Below are 19894 nucleotides of genomic sequence, written 5' to 3'. Positions count from 1 at the left end.
CTTTCAGGCATCAAGACATTTTAGAAGAGCAGATGGGATTTTCTGATTTGCTACAACTACTTTTAGAAAGAATTAATCATAGCTAGACTAGAATTAAAAAATAAAAATAAAAGGTAAACCTGGATTGGGGCAAAAGGCAAAGCTATGTCAGAAATGTAAGACTAAGTTGTAGTGCTTTAAGAAACAAGCAAGTATTTCTGGCAGCTGCGTTTGCTAGCATGAAAAGTACTCCTGTAGTAGAGATTATTAATAGCAATATACTTTGGGAGAGGCTGTCATTTAAACTGTACAAATATCACACTAAAACTCAGAAATATAAATGTATAAACTAAGATGACAAAAACTGAGATAACCATAAGACAGTAAAAATATATAAATCAATGATAAATTATAAAACTACACATATGGATCATCTGTGCAGATAAAAAAAGATGATAGCTTTAAAACTATGGGAAGAGTAGAAGAAAATTATAGCTAACAATAATATACATGACAGGTCAATGGCAAATATTATTTTCAAAAAAGAAGTTTTAAAAATCACATTAGCAACAAATAATTTCTTGTTCTACTTGTATATTTTCCTATTGAAGTTTTAAGTATAAACACATATAATTATTTTCTCAAAATGAAAAAACATTCCTTTGATAGAAAACTTAGAACAATAAACACTGAAATATATTATCAAGTAGGTAAAATCCATAAAACTTGGTCATACTAGAAATAAATTTGCTTAAAATATGATCTCTTTCTCTTGTTAAATAACATTGGAAGTCCCTCATGTTGGTTTTGATTTGATACAGTCTTTCTGGAAAACAATTTAGCAGTATTTATCAAGAATCTAAAAAAAATTCATATTCCTTGACCCAATAATTCTACTTCCAGAAAAAGGTGTATAGGGACATTAAAGATTTATATATAAAAAAGTTCAAAGCAGGTCACTGACCAAATTAGCAACAGTAGGGAAATGATGACACATCCACTTGACAGATTATAATACACTTTTGAATAACTACAGCCATGGGGAACTACCAGCGATATATTAAAAATGAATTAAAGTATCAATTAAAAAATTATTTCCTTATAATTTTTATTGTGGCTATTTGTGAGCAGTGGAATTACTGATAACTCGGGAAAATGTGAAGAAACACTTCTGTATTTTACATACTGAGCATATCTAATTTTTATAAAGAGAAGTAGAAGATATTAACTATTGCACGAAAATAAAAATTCTCTATATCATCACTCAACTCAGAGGATTTAGGGGATTATCAAACTACTCAGGAAGGTAGTAGTACTTCACAAGTTTGCTTGAACAACAGAACTTATAATGGCTTACAAAATCTTCATACAAGTGAAAATTATACTGTAGAGTAAATTAGAGAGGTTGTTTTCTGAAACAAAGGCAATACAACTGTCTGATAAAACTGGCAGATATTTGCTGAAAAGTCTATTAAAGGAGCCTAAAAAATTATAGATAGCTTGAACTAACTGAAGATTATACATACAAAACAACAAAATAGATTATGCCTGAATGAGAATAAAATTTTGAATACAGCATATTCTTAAAAATTAGTATCAATAATTCAACAATGAAGAAAAAAACTTGAATCCGAGAGAGGTATAATGTTATTTTAAATTTTTGTTATCACAGTCAAAAGTATTAGTTGAACAAACTGGTGAGACTGGAACTGCACTGCAGTTTGAAGATGGTTAATCTGTCAGACACACTGTTCTGACTGGTTGCCTACCAAACAGACCCGGCAGTATGACAAAGGCTTTCTCCTTAACCAAACTCTAATCAGGCTCCTTTGAGCTCTTTTTCAACTAGGCCCTGCCCTTGGGCATGTTCTCAAGAACCAAATTTTAGCAAGAATCCTGCTAAACCATATTAACCAGAATTCCCCACCCTTGATATTGATCACACTCGGGACCTGAACCTCCCCTCCATATCTGCTGGCTTTGCCAGTCTCCCATCCCCCAGGTGATGTTTGATCACCTTGATTAGTTCATTTAACCAGTGTCATCCTGTTAGCCCCGATACTTCTTAGTAATTATCTACCATCTGACCTCGTAACCTGCTTTATGGCTGTAAATTCATACTTTTAAGAGTTGAGCCCAATCTGCCTTCCCTATTGCAAGGCTCCCTAATAGAAGTCCCTTCCCAGGTGGCACTAGTAGTAAAGAATCTGCCTGCCATGCAGGAGATGTAAAGAGATGTGGGTTCAGTCCCTGGGTTGGGAAGATACCCTGGAGAAGGCCATGGGAACCCACTCCAGTATTCTTGCCTGGAGAATCCCATGGACAGAGGAGCCTGTCAGGCTATAGTCCATAGGATTGCACATAGTCGGACATGACTGAAGCAACTTAGCATGCACAGACTAGTAACAGTCCCTACAGGTACCATGACAGTCCTCCTGAACGTCTGTCTTGATTTTAACAAGGGTTATGAAAAACTTTTTCTTTGGTACCACCCCTCAGCTTATAGAAAGGCAATAAACATATATACTGTTTGAATATTTCTAGTTTTTATGACTAGGATCATTGCATCATCTGTGGGATAACTTTACAAATGAAACATTTTAAAAAGAGAGTACACAAAAAATACTCAATGTATAAATATAATATGCTACCAAAGTTATCTTCAGGTCAATTATTTGAAGCTTTGAATGAATTTTGTCAAAGAAACAATGTCAACATTGATAGGTTCCCAGGCTTACCCTTCAAAATATAAAGTGGTTGAAAAAAGTTTAAGTTCATTTTAAAAAGAAGGTTAAAAAATATAGTAGAAAGAGAATAGCTACTACCTGTGGCACTGGAGAGTCCTGAGGTTAAACACCAGCGTTACTATTTATCAAGAAAATTGGGGAGAGGTAAGTTGTTTGAGCCTTGGCTTTCAAGTACACCAAGTGGAGCTAATACCTAACTTACAACATTAACAAACATTTAAAAGTTAATTAAAATACATAAAATAGCTGGAGAACGCAGTGTATTTAGTAGATTCTTTCACAATGATAGCAAGGCTTTCCTGGGGTTCAGTGGTAATGAATCCTCCTGCCAACATAAGAGATGCAGTCTGATCCCTGGGTTGGGAAGTTCCCCTAGAGAAGGAAATGGCAACCTCTCCAGTATTCTTGCCTGGGAAATCCCACTGACAGAGGAGCCTTGCGGGCTATAGTCCATGGGATCGCAAAAAATTCAGACACAACTTAGCGATTAACCAACAACTGTATCTTGAGAAGGTAAATTAACAAGTAGGATGAAAAAATTCTAGTGATTAGGCACATAAACATTTTTCTCTACATAGCTACAAAAGAATTAGAAGAGAGAATCAGGATTTCTAAAGGAATGAAAAGGTTTATGGCTCTAACAACCTTTCTAAAACTTTACTGTTAACTGAAACTTATATTCAAACAAAAAGATGTATGCACAAGATTTACTATGGTAGTATTGTAATCCTAAAAACCTACGTCACTGTTTCATGAATAAAGTTTTATTAAAACACAATCATGTCCATTCAGCCACTCCTTTAAGTACTGTCTACAGCTACTTTCAAACGATGGCAGAGCTCAGTAGTTCTACAGTGACTATTTGGTCCGCAAAGCCCAAAATAGTTGCTGGCCCTCTGCAGAAAAAGGACCCTTGTGGACCCTTGACTTAAACTAATGCTAAAAAATCTGCCTGCAATGCAGGAGACACAGGTTTGATTCCTGGGTCAGAAAAGTCCCCTGGAGGAGGGCATGGCAACCCACTCCAGTACTCTTGCCTGGAGAATCCCAAGGACAGAGGAGCTGTTGGGTTACAGTCCATAGGGTCACAAAGAGTCAGATACGACTGAAGCGACTGAGCATGCACGTACTCAATGATAACAATACACAGGAGTGATATTAACTCAAATATTTTCTCAAATGACACAAATATTCTATTTTAATTTTATCTCCATTTTCATTTTAAAGCAAAGTGTTTATTTTTAAACATGGACATGGTACTTTAAACAGAACTTGGTATAGAATATAACCACTACAAAATTATTTTCAACTATCAGAAAACTAGTCATATATTTCATCGTTGCCTGAGCTCCTGGGCTTCAGGGGAACAAGTTCCACACCATACTGCCTCCCCCTCACCTCCCTACAGCTTCCACCAGCAGTTTCACCCCATTCTCTTACTCAGCTCTGCTGCTGCTGCTTATGCTACACAACTGGTATGTGGTTCAAATGCAAGAACATAAATGCACTCTAAAAACATATTTTTCTATAAATCAACAGTCAACCAGGTATCTTTTAAAGCCTGGATATAAACCATGAATTTCACGTCACTTAGAAATTTCTACCAAAAAGTAACACTGAAGAATAACCTTATGAGAATACTGTAAATGCGTAAAAGTCTCCGAACAAAAACAAAAGCAGTTCAAGATTTAAGCCTTAAAGTGAATTTTCTTTCAACATACTATTATTAATTGCAAGATATTATTATTTCTCTTATCATCAGAAAGCAAAAAATGGTGCCAGATAAGCTATGAAATTCCAACAAGACATATCCTAATTTCATATATGTTTAAAATGTAGAAAAATAATGTATCTTAGGATTTGAAAATACAGTATTACCATATAGGCATTTCAATTTCAAAGAAAAATAAAACAATTTTCCAGTGATTTTATAAACTCAGTTTTTCCTGTAAATTTTCTCTCCCTTTAAAGGATGATCATTTAGTTTAGAAACCAAAATCATTTACATAATTAATAAATTAGACTAGTAGTACTGATAGTACTTAATGATGGAGTAAATTAATTCTGTGAAAGCATTTCAAGAGCTATAAATTGAAGTTGTAGTTATGAAAACTATTCCAAAGAATTTTTCACAATTTAAAAAGTTATTTTATTGTGCAAACATTCAATAGATCAATACCTATGATGAATGGAGGGGCAATAACATTATTTTTCAACTTTTAACAAGTCAAACCTACACAGTCTTTTAAGAGGTCACACAGTATTAGCTCACTACTTAGCAGAAAAAAAATGGCCTACAAAACAGAGAAGTCTATACACATGTGGTCAGTGTATAATAATTTGATTAAAAGAGGCTAAACACATCTAATGAAAGATATACTGGATGTTAGATACAAAATATGATTAATTACATATCACACCAGCAGTCTTTTCAAGATCTTTGATAAAATATACATTTAAAGTGTCTATCATTAACATTACTAAGGGAAAATAAGTAAGTTAAACAACAAAGAACATGTGAATCAAAGCTACTTAAATTAACCAGTTGCAAAAAGGAGGGGATGGGGATATAATTACACTGGCCCTCTAACATTTCTAGTAGTCAGAGTCAATGAGTTATGCAATAGTAAATTATTGACAGGCAGTCTGAAAATGAGTGTGTTAATTCTGTTTTCTAACTATCTTCCCCTAAATTAGCATGATGTTCTAGTTTGAATTCTACTTTTCAGATATAGTACTCTCCTGTAATTACAAATGCCAGGCTATAATTTAACGTCAACAGTAACCTAGAAAAGTCAATCTGAATAGCGACCCTAGGAAACCCTCGAGGAAAACCTTCACGGTGTCTATTAAATTTTCCTAATAGAATCTGCTCCTGATTCTTTTAAGTTTCATGTAAAGAAGATGAAGACAGAAAACACGCAGTGTGACATCATGAAGTAATGTGTCACACAGTGTACTTAAGTTTATTAGAAATATTCAACAAGAAAAAAACTGCATTGATTGTCAATATCTTAACCCCTCAATCAAAAAATTCCAGTTTATTTTCCTCAATTTGACGGTTTACTTGTATTGATATTTTTTTACAGAAGTATTAAAATAATAATTTATTAATGACCTTAAAGAGGCTACTAGAAAATGCTCTGTGTAAATGCTTAAATCAGAGCAGTGACCTCATTCAGAAGTTATAAAAGTGACAAAGCGAAAGAAAAGATTTAAAGAAAAAAAGAAACACTTTCTGAAAACACAGTAAAGAAGAAAATGAGGTGACAGAGGGATTTATATTTTATATTCAATGTTTAATTTGTGTTACATTTAAAACCTACTTAAAATGCTTTTCAACATGGCTACCACTTATTTGGAGTAGAAGTAGAAACAGTTCAAAAACTAAAGTAATTAGAAAACGTATTTTTACAAAGGCTATTTAAGTCCCAGCAAATAAAGAGGAAAAATATTTTTCAGGTATTATAAGTTAACCTATTTGTTTAACAGAATATTTGTCTTTCAGTTAAAAGAAAAGAGGAGAGGGTTAAAAAGGACTAAAACACGAGCAGTATGGATATGTGCATCTCTGACAGGTATTTTTTGGTTTAATGTGTTCAGGATCCTAAACATATACTAGATCTAAAAATATATTACTCTAGTTAATTCAAAATGACAATATGAAGTAACTGGAAAAATACAACAAAACCATTAATATTAACAGGGTCAAAACGTGGCAGGGAGGAGAATGTTATCCTGAAGAACATACAGAAAATCATAACCTGATTATAGATTAGTACAAATTCTACAAAATGTTCGTTACTTCAGGATTGTCTATATATAAACTACATCGTAACTGCCACACAACAGCACACTAGTTTTATTTTACATAACAGCAAAAAGTAATGTCTCTATGAGGTTGTTTAATTTAAAAAATAGTGATTTAAAAATAATCCAGCTTCAAGTGCCAGATAAACTCTTTATAAGAGCTAGATACTGTAATTCCCATGTTAAAGGACAGTCCCACCAGCTCTTTACTTTTCCCACAAAATAAAAACAACAAATTTGGGTTTTCAGTATTTGCCAACATATTTCAAAACATGGTTTTTAAGTTTACCAAGTTTAAGTAAGTTTAAAGAATTCTAATACCATAAAAATTAATGAGAGAGACAAAAAGGTAAATTAGGTAACCTTGCCCTCAAGACTCTCTATCATGTTACTAAAACTGTCACTTACAGAAGTTCTCAGGGGCAACATAATGCTCCGATAGTTTTAGTTGTAAATATCAATTGAAATTTGAAGCATGTTTTCACCAAAAGAGGCAGAAGTAGTTCATTTCAATAAATATTCCTGTTTTTAAAATGTGTAAGACTTACCCGTCTTCGACAAAACGGGAGGCCTTGGGCAATGATGCTAATGCTAAATATCTTCATCACGGTTTGATGTGGTAGAGGCTCTTTTGCACTTTTAAGATCAACAGGAACCAAGCCATGGTTTAGAGTAGCCTTCCCCGGTTTTGACATTTTAAAACTCCTCTTGGCTGATGAATACTCTCTACATGTAATACAGGCACATTACTAAAAACTCTAAGCACCAAATTAAAATACAACTTTCTAATTAAAAAAAAAAAGGCTGAGAACCCAAGGCCTGCTGCTTTTGTCTTTCAACCTTCTCCTACCGAATGTCCTGACCTGTCTGAGGCTTGGTGAAGTGCAAACTATCCTAGAATAGCCAGGAATTATAAACTACTGAAGTGAAAGCTCCTGCTCCTGCCAGTCAAACAGCTGGTGAACCTCCCTTACAAAGTCAGTAAGACAACCAGAGCAGGGCTGTGCCACAGGGTCCCTTTGAAAACTTCTCCAGTGACTAACCTAGGTATACTCCCTAGAAAGTGAAAGTGAACTTTTCCCTATAAAAATCCAAAAGTTAATCACTGTATTTTCTTTTGAATATTTATTGCCTTTCTTAAGCAAATATCAACATTATTATTTTAGGAGTGTTTTGAACTGTGCTTCAAATTTAAGGGCAGTATTTATGCATGCTCAAACACTATAAACATACATTTGTCCTATCTTAGCTAAATTCAAAATGAGCACTGTATCTTCAAGTGTTTGTCTTTAGTAAGCTCTTTTCCTCTTCTATACGTACCACTCTTTACCTCATACTCACTAAGACATTAAATCGACTCTAGTTCTGGATAGTTAATAATAAACACTTCAGGTTAGTCTTAACAGGTGACAGTTTGCAAATTTCAGTTCAATCTCTGTAATTCTGAAATACTTAGCAATTCCACTTGAAAGTATAACAGTCCCGTGACTGATTAAATATATTTTAAAACCCAAATACTTATAAATATAACCTGTGATGTAATTAAAGTAAAACGAATAATTACTAACCAGCTCATCACAAATCCTTAGGGCCTAATTTCTCTGATATACCAGTCAGATATATCTTTCTAAAACATGGAGATGGAATGTGCTATACAAGCCACTTCTCAAGAACTCTGAATGGTTCCCCAATGCCTAAGATAGAGTTTGGAGATGAAAACTCTCCTCCAAGTGGCCCCAAACTCATCTTTCTAGCATTATCTCAAATAGTTTCCTAAATTAACCACTTATGCCACGTTAATCTTTATGCTATATTTCATATGCAAGCCCACAAACTAGAACGTGATGAAGATTTTTAAAAATCTTAGTGTGAGAATGGGTAGTAGTTTTGAAATAGATGGTAGATAACAGATGTGAAGTAACCATTCACAGTGCTCAGCCACTTAGCTTGTTCTCTCCTTCCATTCTATTTTCTTCTTCCAAAAGCCAGTCATCTCACTTCTCGCTCTTTCTAACTGTATTTATAAATTTTTAGAATGTGATATGGAGAGAATTAGAAAAGAGAAGTGTCAGAAATGGGTGATTTCTTCTTTGATTCTGGAGAGACCTATCTTACTAAATATTACCAAGTGGGTTGCTGGGAAGGCAATGCACACACAAAAAATACCCCTAGTCCAGCCATATGCTATTTTCTTAAAGTACACCCTTCTCTGACATCACAATTTAAAATGAATTAATACTTGAAAATGCAAAATCATTAGCAGAGGTGACATTTTTACTTATACAAAAGTAAACAACTGCATTCATCCAAGTAGATATATATATAAATATATAGACCATTAAGCACATGTAAAGATGCTCAATATCACTAATCATTAGGGAAATGCAAACCAAAACCTGAACCACACTGAACATCCATTAACATGGTTATTACTTATACACACACACACACACACAGAAAGTAAGTTTTAGCAATGATGTGGAGAAACTGGGACCCTGTCTGCGGTTGGTGGGAATGTAACATGGACAAAGCTACTGTGGAAAACAGAGATTCCTCAAAAAATTACTGTGATTCAGCAATTCCACTTTTGGATATACACCCAAAAGAACTAAAACCAGGGCTCACACAGATATTTGTACACCCATGTTCACAACAGCATTATTCACGAAAGCCGAGAGGTGGGGAAACAACCTAAGGAGCCACTGATGGATGAACGGGTGAAAACAGTGGCACACACATATACAAAGAACATCATTCAGCCCAAAGAGCAAGAAAACTCAGACATAACATAGGTAAATTTTGAAGGTAAGTGAAGTAAGTCAAGAAAGGAAAAATATTGTATGACTCCACTTATATGAGGAATGAGGAGCTAGTGTTCCAAGGGTACAGAATTTCTGTTGGAAAAGATAAAAGAGATTCTGGAGACGACAGTGTGAACGGCTGCACGACACTGTGAATGTGTGTGAAGCCAGTGAATCGTACACTTAAACATGGTAAACCTTATGTTATAGGTACTTAATCACAATAAAAGCAATGTTTTAATAAAAAAGGAAATGACTAAGAATACTACTATAATCACGGGGGGGGGGGGGAGGAACCAACAGAGATCTAGGGATAGGAGAGAAGGTACTAGAAAACTGTAAGTTGATATGGCAGAAAAAGCTGAGACTGATATCTAAGAAAAACACGTCTATGGCCCCACTGAACTATCTACTACCTTGCAGAATGAATGTCTCTAGCCTCACTCTAGTCTCGGCATTTCATCTGGTGCTCACTTTATTTCTTAACACAAATATAATTTAAAAAAAAAAAACCTTCAGTCATATAGTGTTTTTTTCTCCTTATTAGGAAAATAAATCCCTTTGTTGAAGCTGCTCACACAGAATGCCCTCCTCCAAGTTACTATCAGTGTCTACTTTGTTAATATTACATACAGCTTTATGCAGACTGACATTATTCTAAAAAAAAAAAAGAAAATCTCTCTTAGTGATATCTCTGAAATCAGTTAGTTAATTAACCCCTCAAAATTCATTTCTTGGAACCACACAGAAGATATACTTTAAACTGTGGTGTTATTTCAATCCAGAAAAATTAGAAGCGTGTACTACATTCCACTAGTTTAACTGTTTTGCAGACAAAAATGAATCAGATGAACTCCAATTTCAACTTGCACTTAATAAAGATATCATACTGAAAATCAGTTTTCCCTTTTCTATCTAAAAACTTCGTGATCACATGCATTTACAGGTAGATAGCCTGAACGTAAGGATGATATGAACTTCTCTAATCTTCTTGGATTCTGATCCTAAAGCAGGGAAAGGGGAGGAGATTTGGAATTGCAAAGAATTTGGACTGGGGAAATTAAAACTAAAATAAACAGGGCTCATTTTACTGCTTTTAAGAGGGCAAAATTATTATGAAGTAAAACTAGTTTTCCATTTTTAAGAAATTATTTATGGTAATAATAGAAATGAACATTAAAGCAGTTTTATATATTAAATGTGTTTTACACTAGATATCAAGTTTTGGTAAACACAAAGCGGTGACATTCTAATTCAACTCATTTTTAAAATCAGTAAGTAGCTGCCCTCAACTGGATAGTATGGAGCATTGCAACTCAAGCAAACACTTACACATCTACAATGTACTTCTGTGAAAGAGACAATATTAGCGACTGAGCAGAGTGAGCACTACTTCCCAAACTACTGTTTCATCTTTTTTCTGAGCAATCAAGTTAACAGAAGTTGTAAAGCAATGTTCTAAATCAGCATGTGTCTGTGCTCAGTAGTATCCGACTCTGCGACCCCATGGACTGTAATCCGCCAGGCTCCTCTGTCCATGGGGTTCTCCAGCAAGAATACTGTAGTGGGTTGCCATTTCCTTCTTCACTAAATCAGCATGGAAATGACCAAAATACAAAATCTTCAAATACAGATGAAAACCCTAGTCAATGAAGGAAACTGTAGACAACATGTAGGAGAACCCCAGTGGCTAGTATTTTAAAATGCAGCTAGTTCCATGTGTTCAAGAAAAAAAATTTTTAGTCTAAATTATGCTTTTAAAAACATTAAAGATAACCTTAATTATGAACCCCTATCCAAACTGGGATTTTTCAAAACAGACAAGCTCTTTTTAAAATGATATCAACAAATATTACAGAAGTATAATAAGTAAGTCAAAATATTGATGCTGGAGTCAAACTGCCATAGTTCAAAGCTGGGTTCTATCACTTGTTAGTGGTATGTCCTTAAATTAATGCCTCTGTGCTTCAATTTCATCTATATAGAACTTACCTCACAGGACAGTTATCAAGATTGCATCAGTTAATGTAAGTGAGACACAGAACAATGCTTTACATTAGTAAGTGCTCAATACTGCTAGCTGCCATTACTACTAGGATAAAAAGAAAAAGAGCTTTGCAGATTACATTTCAACCTTAAAAATCACTAAGAAAGCAAGCAAAGATGCAAAATCCAGCTATGATAATTTTGGACTAGAATGTTTTAGAACACAATCCTCAACAATTTCTAGGAAGACTTCCTAAACTCTTTCAAAATTTTATTTAAAAATTTAGCTGGAACATCTTAGTAGTTGTGTTGTAGTATTTTAAGATTCCAGATAACACTATCCATCCAAAAAGAACTCAATATTGGGGAAGCTGTGATAAAGAGAAGATTCTCTATACAAGATATTTTGCCTGCTTATCACTCTCTGATTTTCTTCTAAACATTTGTACTAGCCACAGATCATTAAAATATAAATGCTACACGTAACAAAATACCAATGATATGGCATTTCTAAAATGTATTACAGTTCCATACACTCCAATTCTCTTAAAACAATGATTAAGATTTACAGCAGCTTATTCTGGATTCTGACTGCTTCTTTCATACATTATTATACAGAAGGCCCGTGATTTAACTGCTCCAGACCAAAGTCCACAGCATATGAGCAGCTTAAAGATTTTCTATTTTTCATAAACTATTCTTGAATCAGCTAAAACAAATCACTTGGGAAGATACAAATTAACCTGTAAGTATTTCTAATTTTGTACCATAAGTTTTCAAAGTCTCATAGCAAAAACTTTTGACAGGGAAACTATCATTTATTACGTCTGTGAATTTAAGCAACAAGTGACTTACTCTTTTGTACTAACAGAAACAGAAAATTTTCAGATTCCAAAAATTATACCACCACTGAGGACCAAAGAATTGATGCTTTTGAACTGTGGTGTTGGAGAAGACTCTTGAGAGTCCCTTGGACTGCAGGGAGATCTAACCAGTCCATCCTAAAGGAGATCAGTCCTGGGTGTTCATTGGAAGGACTGATGCTAAAGCTGAAATTCCAATACTTTGGCCACCTCATGAGAAGAGTTGACTCATTGGAAAAGACCCTGATGCTGGGAGGGATTGGGAGCAGAAGGAGAAGGGGACGACAGAGGATGAGATGGCTGGATGGCATCACCGACTTGATGGACATGAGTTTGGGTAAACTCCGGGAGTTGGTGATGGACAGGGAGGCCTGGCGTGCTGCGATTCATGGGGTCGCAAAGAGTCAGACACGACTGAGCGACTAAACTCAACTGAAAGTGGAATAAATCAGAATCAATATCCTTTTGAGATGAAAATATGGTATTATAAAGCATGCTCATTTATTCTGGGATATAGAGTGAGACAGATTACTCTCTGTATCTATGTCATTGTTTTTTAGTCTTTCCTAACCTTAGGTTGTTCTTGTTGTTCAATCACTATGTCATGTTCAACACTTTGTGACTGCAACATCAGGCTCCTCTGTCCTTCACTGTCTCCCAGAGTTTGCTCAAATTCATGTACACTGAGTCAGTGATGCTATGTAACCATCTTATCCTCTGCTACCTTTTGCCTTCAGTCTTTCCCAGGATAGGGTCTTTTCAAATGAGTTGGCTCTTGGCATCCAAGCCAAAGTACTGGAGCTTCAGCTTCAGCATCAGCTCTTCCAACAAATATTCAGAGTTGATTTCCTTTAGGATTGACTGGCTTGATCTCCTTGCTGTCCAAGGGACTCTCAAAAGTCTTCTTCAGCACCACAGTTCAAAAGCGTCAATTCTTTGGTGCTCAGCCTTCTTTAAGGTCCAAACTCTCACATCCATACACGAATACTGGAAAAACCAAAGCTTTGACTATATTGACCTTTGTCAGCAAAATTATGATTCTGCTTTTTAATACACTATCTAGGTTTCTCACAGTTTTCCTTCCAAGGAGCAAGCATCTCTTAATTTCATGTTTACAAAACTGGCATAAACAGTGACATTCAGAGTGCATTTGACTTTTTTAAATGAGTAACTGACTTTGGATTTTGTTCCCATATTTTGGCTTAGAACTTTAGTTATTAATATCAAGATGATACTTTTCCTCACTATTTTCATTAAATGTTTAAAGAAATAATTGTGATAAAACAAAAACCCACCTATTGGGTTGAATTAAGTATTTCAGAAATGTCTAGTATGAAGTTCTCAGTGACTATAACATAACTTGCCTCAAGATCAAGTTTAACTCTTATAGTCTGTGCTGGGTTACCCCAGCTGTTAAAACTGGTCTTACACAGCTGCTCTCCAAGAATTTAGCAGATGATTATTATAGCTACACCTTTAAGTCAACAATGACAAAAATGACATAGTAATTACAGGTATTTCAATCATGCAAAAACTTCATGTGATGATAGAGTAATTTAAAAGCAACTTAATTCTCTGTGATTCACAAAATAAAACTTTAGTACAAGAAAGAAGACAAAAACTTCTTTAATTTCAGCTTTTTAAGGTCCATAATTTAATTTACTTTCGTGAGCAAGTTTAAGCATAAAAGTTTCATTAATCTTTCAGTTAAACTAAAGACATTTTATCAACCATTTACTTCTCTCGTAAGAACTCTGAAAAGCGCTACGGACCACGGAGTAATACATAAGGACGTAATACTATACTCCTTTAAAGCACCATAAGTAATATGGGGTTTTTTGTCTATACCTTAAAAAAATTAAACTAAGCTATAATGTAGAAGTTCCCCAAATTGATAACACATTGTAGGAATTTATCCTATGAAAAATAAATGTAAGGTATTTGACAGTGTTAACAACTTAAGAAATTAAAATAGTAAGGAGGGGGAGATAATTACATTTCCTACACTGTTGAATTTTTGATGCAATTTTAAGTAAAAATCAGTTATTTTGAGTGAGGTAAACATAGTTTCATGACGTCAATTATACAATTTACAGTAATATACTATTACAGCATCTGAGATTTAACAATATTCAGTGAATAATTTATTCATTATAAATATTCACTTATCAATATTCACCTCAAATTTAAGTGCAGAATTACTTTGAGTATAGAAAATATTTTAATATCTTGAACGGGTTGACAGCTGATTCCATCAGCCCTTTTACACTGTCAAAATACATAGTCAACAAAATACATCATCTGATAAACATCAACCTTAATTTTATAGCTGAAGTTAAACTAAACTGACAGTTCAAGTTTTCATTCTTCCCAATAAATAAAACACTGTTTATCAAGAAAGAGTAAAAGCAAAGAAAACGCCAAAATTCAGTCCCTATAGTAACGATCATGCCTGACACAGAAAGCTCTCAGGATGGAGGGGGCCAGACTAGGGATGCTAGGAGACTCTGAGATCAACAGGAGATCTAAAGGAAGTCTGCAGCTACAGAGCCTAGAAAAAAATATACGTATTACTTCAGAGTGGTACAATGATGTGAGGGAAGGATAAAACACTGACTTGAGTTCCTTCCTAGTAGGCCATGATTTCTTTCACTTAATATCATGACAAGACTGTGAGGTATCATTCGCCTATATTTTAAGGAATTATACAAAAGACAGATATTACATATGAAATCTGTTTTAGTGAGTCTGATTTTTATGAAGTACCAATGAAAAACATAAACTATAAGAGCAAAAAAATAACCTTCCATAGCACACTAGGCTTCTCAAAGATGGTCACAGCAACAGCCCCCATCTTTGCAATCTGTTCTGACAATGTACTGCGACACTCCTTCCATTGAGAAGTGAGTCTGTTTCAACTAAGACAGAATGTGACTTCCTAGGATAAACTGTAAACTGGAGACTCCATACTCCTCTCGCCTGCTGGAATACTCACTAGGTAGCTCTGCTGTAAGCAGTCTGACTGCCCTGAGGCACCATACCATGAAGCAGCCCAAACTAACCCAGGTGAAAGGACTGCATCTGGGTAAGTCCCGAGACCACATGAGGAGGAAAAGACTCTTGGCTAGCCCCCAGCTGTTCCAGCACCTGGGATTTCATCCCCAGCTACCATATGACCTCAACCCTAAATCGACGATGCCCAACTGAGCCCTTTCTAAATTCATAACCTATAAAAACAATGAGAAATAATAAAATAATTGTTATTTGCAAAACTTTGGGGTGCCAGTTAGATGGCAATAGATAACTGAAACATCTTACCAAACAAGGAGCTCCAAGAACACTGGTTTACTGTTGTAACATGATTAATAGTCATCCTAGTAGAACTTTTATTTCAAAATTTAATGAGAATGGAAAAGATAACACGTGAGCTAGAATGAAAATTTAAATGAGTAAGTATTTGGAGATTGGTAAAAACTTTGGTGATCAATTCCCACCTTGATAATGCCCATTTAAATGTGGTGTTTAGCAAGTCTCTGGTTATTATAATAATAAATTTGACAAACTATTACATATTGGAAAAGGCAATGGCAACCCATTCCAGTACTCTTGCCTGGAAAATCCCATGGATGGAGGAACCTGGTGGGCTGCAGTCCGTGGGGTCACTTCGAGTCGGACACGACTGAGCGACTCCACTTTCACTTTTCACTTCATGCACTGGAGAAGGAAATGGCAACCCACTCCACTGTTCTTGCCTGGAGAATCCCAGGGACGGGAGAGCCTGGTGGGCTGCCATCTATAGGGTCGCACAGAGTCAGACACGATTGAAGCGACTTAGCAGCAGCAGTTACATATTACTTTGACTTGGATTTATATCCAAACTAGTTTGATATGTGACTAAGAAAGGAAAAATCCACTCACTTTTTCTGTTTCCTACAATCATGCCTTTGTCTTCATTCTAAGCAAAATTCAAATGCCTACAGAGGCGTGCAGGTAAAATAAAAGAGAGATATAGGTCAGGTTTAAGGACCAGAAAGTCCACTTAAAAGGTATTTTAACTGTTGTCGTGTAAACACCTGAACCCAGTGAGGCCAGACAGTCTACATTTGCAAAAGAAGGTGAAGGATCAATATTTTTATGTGAACTTCACAGATTTTCATGTATTTGCAACATATTTAAATTTGTTTTAAAAAATCACTACATAAGATAATTTGCAATCTCTGTTCTTTTCTAAGGAAACATGAAAATATAATAAAGATTAAATATAAGATTACTGATTTCTAAATGATATAGAATAATGATTCTAAATGTTTTAATCTTCTTTTCTATAAAAGCTAACAGAGAGAAATAAGAAATAAACCAGAATACTGAAAATTTAAGTAATAAACATTATAGATGCACCTCAGCATATTTAAATTTTTCACCCATTAGATCCTAAAACAGATGGTGGTATATTGGTAAAGTACAAACAATTCATTCCTGACAATTAAATTTATAATGTTGACATATAAAACCAACATCTATAGCTAACCAAATGAATGACTCTTGGCACTTAGTTCTTAAAATTCACCAGTATTCTCTTCGTATGTCCATTTTTCATTTGCATCTGATTTCAATAACTAGAAATTGCCATTTAAGGCCAATCAGAAACATAGGGGGGAAAAGCATTTTTCACTTTGAAAGTACAGCATCTTCTAAAGGCAACTGTTATTCTAAAGCACAGAAGTTATCTTTAATAGTAGCATTAGCAAAGACCACCGAACAGAACAACGTGGTACATGTCAGTGAAATAAATGTCCTTTTCTGGAACCATCCCGCCCAATCTTATACATTATTTTTTAGCCCTGGTGACCTATAAATATAATCATCATTCTTCTATTTATACTTCATATAATTAGAGGTTAAAGTTTACAGGCAAAGTGCTACTCTGACAATAATTCTTATTAGGAGGAATCGAGTCTATGTTCTACACCAGACACATCTAGTAGCTTACACCATCACTTTACAAAATGTGTTTGCTAAAACAGAGTTTAAGGAGAGACCATTTTTACTTAAATTATTCTTCCATTAGTAAAGACCACTTTACAAACTGTGTTCGCTAAAATAGATTCTAAGGAGAGACCATTTTTACTTAAATTATTCTTCCATTAGTAAAGACTGCTTTTGTTTGTTTATAATAATCTCAACTATGAAAACTAAAGATATATTCTATAGTATCAAGCAGTAAATCTAGAATTTCTACACAAGTACCAAAGAGAATTTTCTCTTGCATATATTCCAGTTCCAGCTGTTCAATTCAGGAACTAGCATTACTGAATAGAACGAGTCCTCATGTGAGGACTCAAAGCCCCAGGATTACCAAAAGCACTTTTGGGTTTTCTTTCAAATCCCTTCCAGGTTTAACATTAACAACCAAATTAGGAAAACAAATACCTGTCAGGGAGCAAAACAACTTTCCAGTTAGTACTAACAAAATTTACAATATCAAACAGCTGAATTCTATGCTAAAAGTCAAAATAACTTGGACAAAAATTAGTGGAATAGTCTCAACCCACCTAAGACAGTTGATATCTTTGAAACTAAAAATACTTTGCATAGTATTTTCTAGCCTGTACTAGTCTGTTAAGCTAGCCTTAGCACAATCTTTTTACATTACAATAAATCTTATGAAATATAATACTTAACATTTCATTAAGGATTTATTATCTGCCAGTTACTTTCTAAGTACTTTACAAACATTACCTCATTGAATCTTCTTAATAATACTGACAATTATTATTATTATCAGTATTATGATACTATTATCATCCTTAAAACTGTATGAGAGGTTAACAGTTTGCCCAAGGTCAAAGTGCCATGAAATGACAGACCTAGTATTTAAAACCTTCACAGTCTTGACTTCAGAGATCACAATCTTGAGCTCAGTTGCTGAGTCCTGTCTGACTCTTTGCAGCCCCATGGACTGCAGCCCACCAGGCTCCTCTGTCCATGGGATTTTCCAGGCAAAAACACTGGACTGGGTTGCCATTTCCTTCTCCAGGGACTGAACCTGCATCTTTTGTATCCCCTGCACTGGCAGGCGGATTCTTTACCACGTTACTTATCAGTATTTAAAAGCACTGATGCATTTGTTATAGATGTTATGCTATTGAGGGCACTGTCTACTGAATCACTCATGAAGCCCCATGTGAGTAATTCTTTTGATATATTATTAGGGAAGGGAGTGTGTGTGGGAGAGACCGACCTATTTTCCCTTGAGAGGACTCAGCACTTTCTCCTCTTAATTTTATCATAAGGAAGCAGACAGACCATCCAAGGTTACACAAACTTTAATCTACATTAAAATCATGTAGGAGTTTGTTAATACATATTCCTTGGTTAAGTAGTTCTGGAGTGTAACCCAGCAAGTTGCACTTTCAGTAAGCATTCCAGATGTTTCTGATGGGTCACACTTGAAGGAATACTAGTCCTTATGAGAGGCCAGTTCAGTTCAGTTTAATTGCTCAGTTGTGTCTGACTCTTTGTGACCCCAAAGGCCAACCTGTAACACCTTAGTCCAACTCATCATAACCCACTCCTTACCTCTTCTCACAGCTTTGTCTTTATAGTCTACTCCGCTATTTTCCCTGGTTCTGATTGTCATGATTATTATCAATAATAATTATTGATTATTTTATGTGTTCTTATATATATGCCACATCAAATTCCTTGTGAAAGTTAGGATACAATTTCTTTTAAACAGGGCTAATTCATTGGGCAGTTCACTACCTAAAAATGTCCTTGGGTTCCTGCTAAGACCTTGTGCTCTCTATACAGTGCTCTTCCGCTCCAGCCAACTCAAAATGTCCTTAATGGATGAAAACTATTTTAATTTTGCAATGACTGATTAACAGCACACTCTTCTTCCACATATCATGTCCACTGGAAATGGGTAGTCTATGGGTCAAACCAACTCACAGAAATGCTTCTGAAAGATTTGGATGCCAACATACAAAAAATTGAGAAATTATCACTGAAAAATCTGGAATTACAGTGCACCTTGAAAAACTGGAAAATAGGCAATATTAGGATCCCAAGTTTCAGTCATCCCCTTTATTTAAAGATGTTTTGGCTCCCCAGGTAGTATACTTAGTCTATTTCATTAATTTCATTCATTTAAATTACCTTTCTGGCCCCTATGCCTCGAGTTTGTGTCTTCTATAAACTGTGATGGGAGAAATGAGGTTAAAATGATTTTTGGAAGAAAATCATTTCAGCGTAGTCAAGGAATCACTGCACTGGCAGTGAAATTAGTTACAAGACAACTGAATGTTAGTCTAGAAACATTTCTAGTAATCATACTAACCTGATTTTCCCAAACCTTCTGACTTTTTAGAAAATCAGAGTAATCTTACCTCTACAGCCTCAAGCCCGGACTTGTCCCACCCCCACCACCCTTCTTGAAACATAATGCTCTTACAGCAGATGCAAGCATTTGCCGCAGCAATAGGCCCCCATGCCTTCCTCTCCTACTCCCTTAAAAGTTAGGGTTAAATTGTGGCACATCTTAGAAGAAAAAGGGCAATTCTTTTGGTGCTCAATAATATTGCTAAATTGAACCAAATTTTAACTATAAGCTAATGTTTTCTCCAAATACATGTTAAAAAGTTTTAATGTCTTCATTCCATCAATAGAATCTAATATCTCTCATTCTCTAGGAAGGAGATGGTTT

At 35.1% G+C, this 19894-nt stretch overlaps 1 protein-coding gene across 2 annotated transcripts in view; it reads right to left on the bottom strand.

Moving 5' to 3' along the window:
- The window catches only part of FBXW7 (F-box and WD repeat domain containing 7), a 219574-nt gene that overhangs the window by 57337 nt on the left and 142343 nt on the right, over positions 1-19894 (bottom strand). Inside the window, exon 1 of one of the 2 annotated variants that reach the window (XM_052654429.1) lies at positions 7085-7384. The exons of the other annotated variant lie outside the window; for it this stretch is intronic. Within the exon in view, the coding sequence (XP_052510389.1) occupies positions 7085-7231 (147 nt within the window). The 5' untranslated portion in view covers positions 7232-7384. Of the gene's footprint in view, positions 1-7084; positions 7385-19894 lie in introns of those variants that run through there. 2 annotated transcript variants of the gene reach the window in all.

This window comes from Budorcas taxicolor, chromosome 17 (assembly GCF_023091745.1).
Source record: "Budorcas taxicolor isolate Tak-1 chromosome 17, Takin1.1, whole genome shotgun sequence".
NCBI lineage: Eukaryota > Metazoa > Chordata > Mammalia > Artiodactyla > Bovidae > Budorcas > Budorcas taxicolor.
This window is presented reverse-complemented; position numbering and strand designations above follow the sequence as displayed.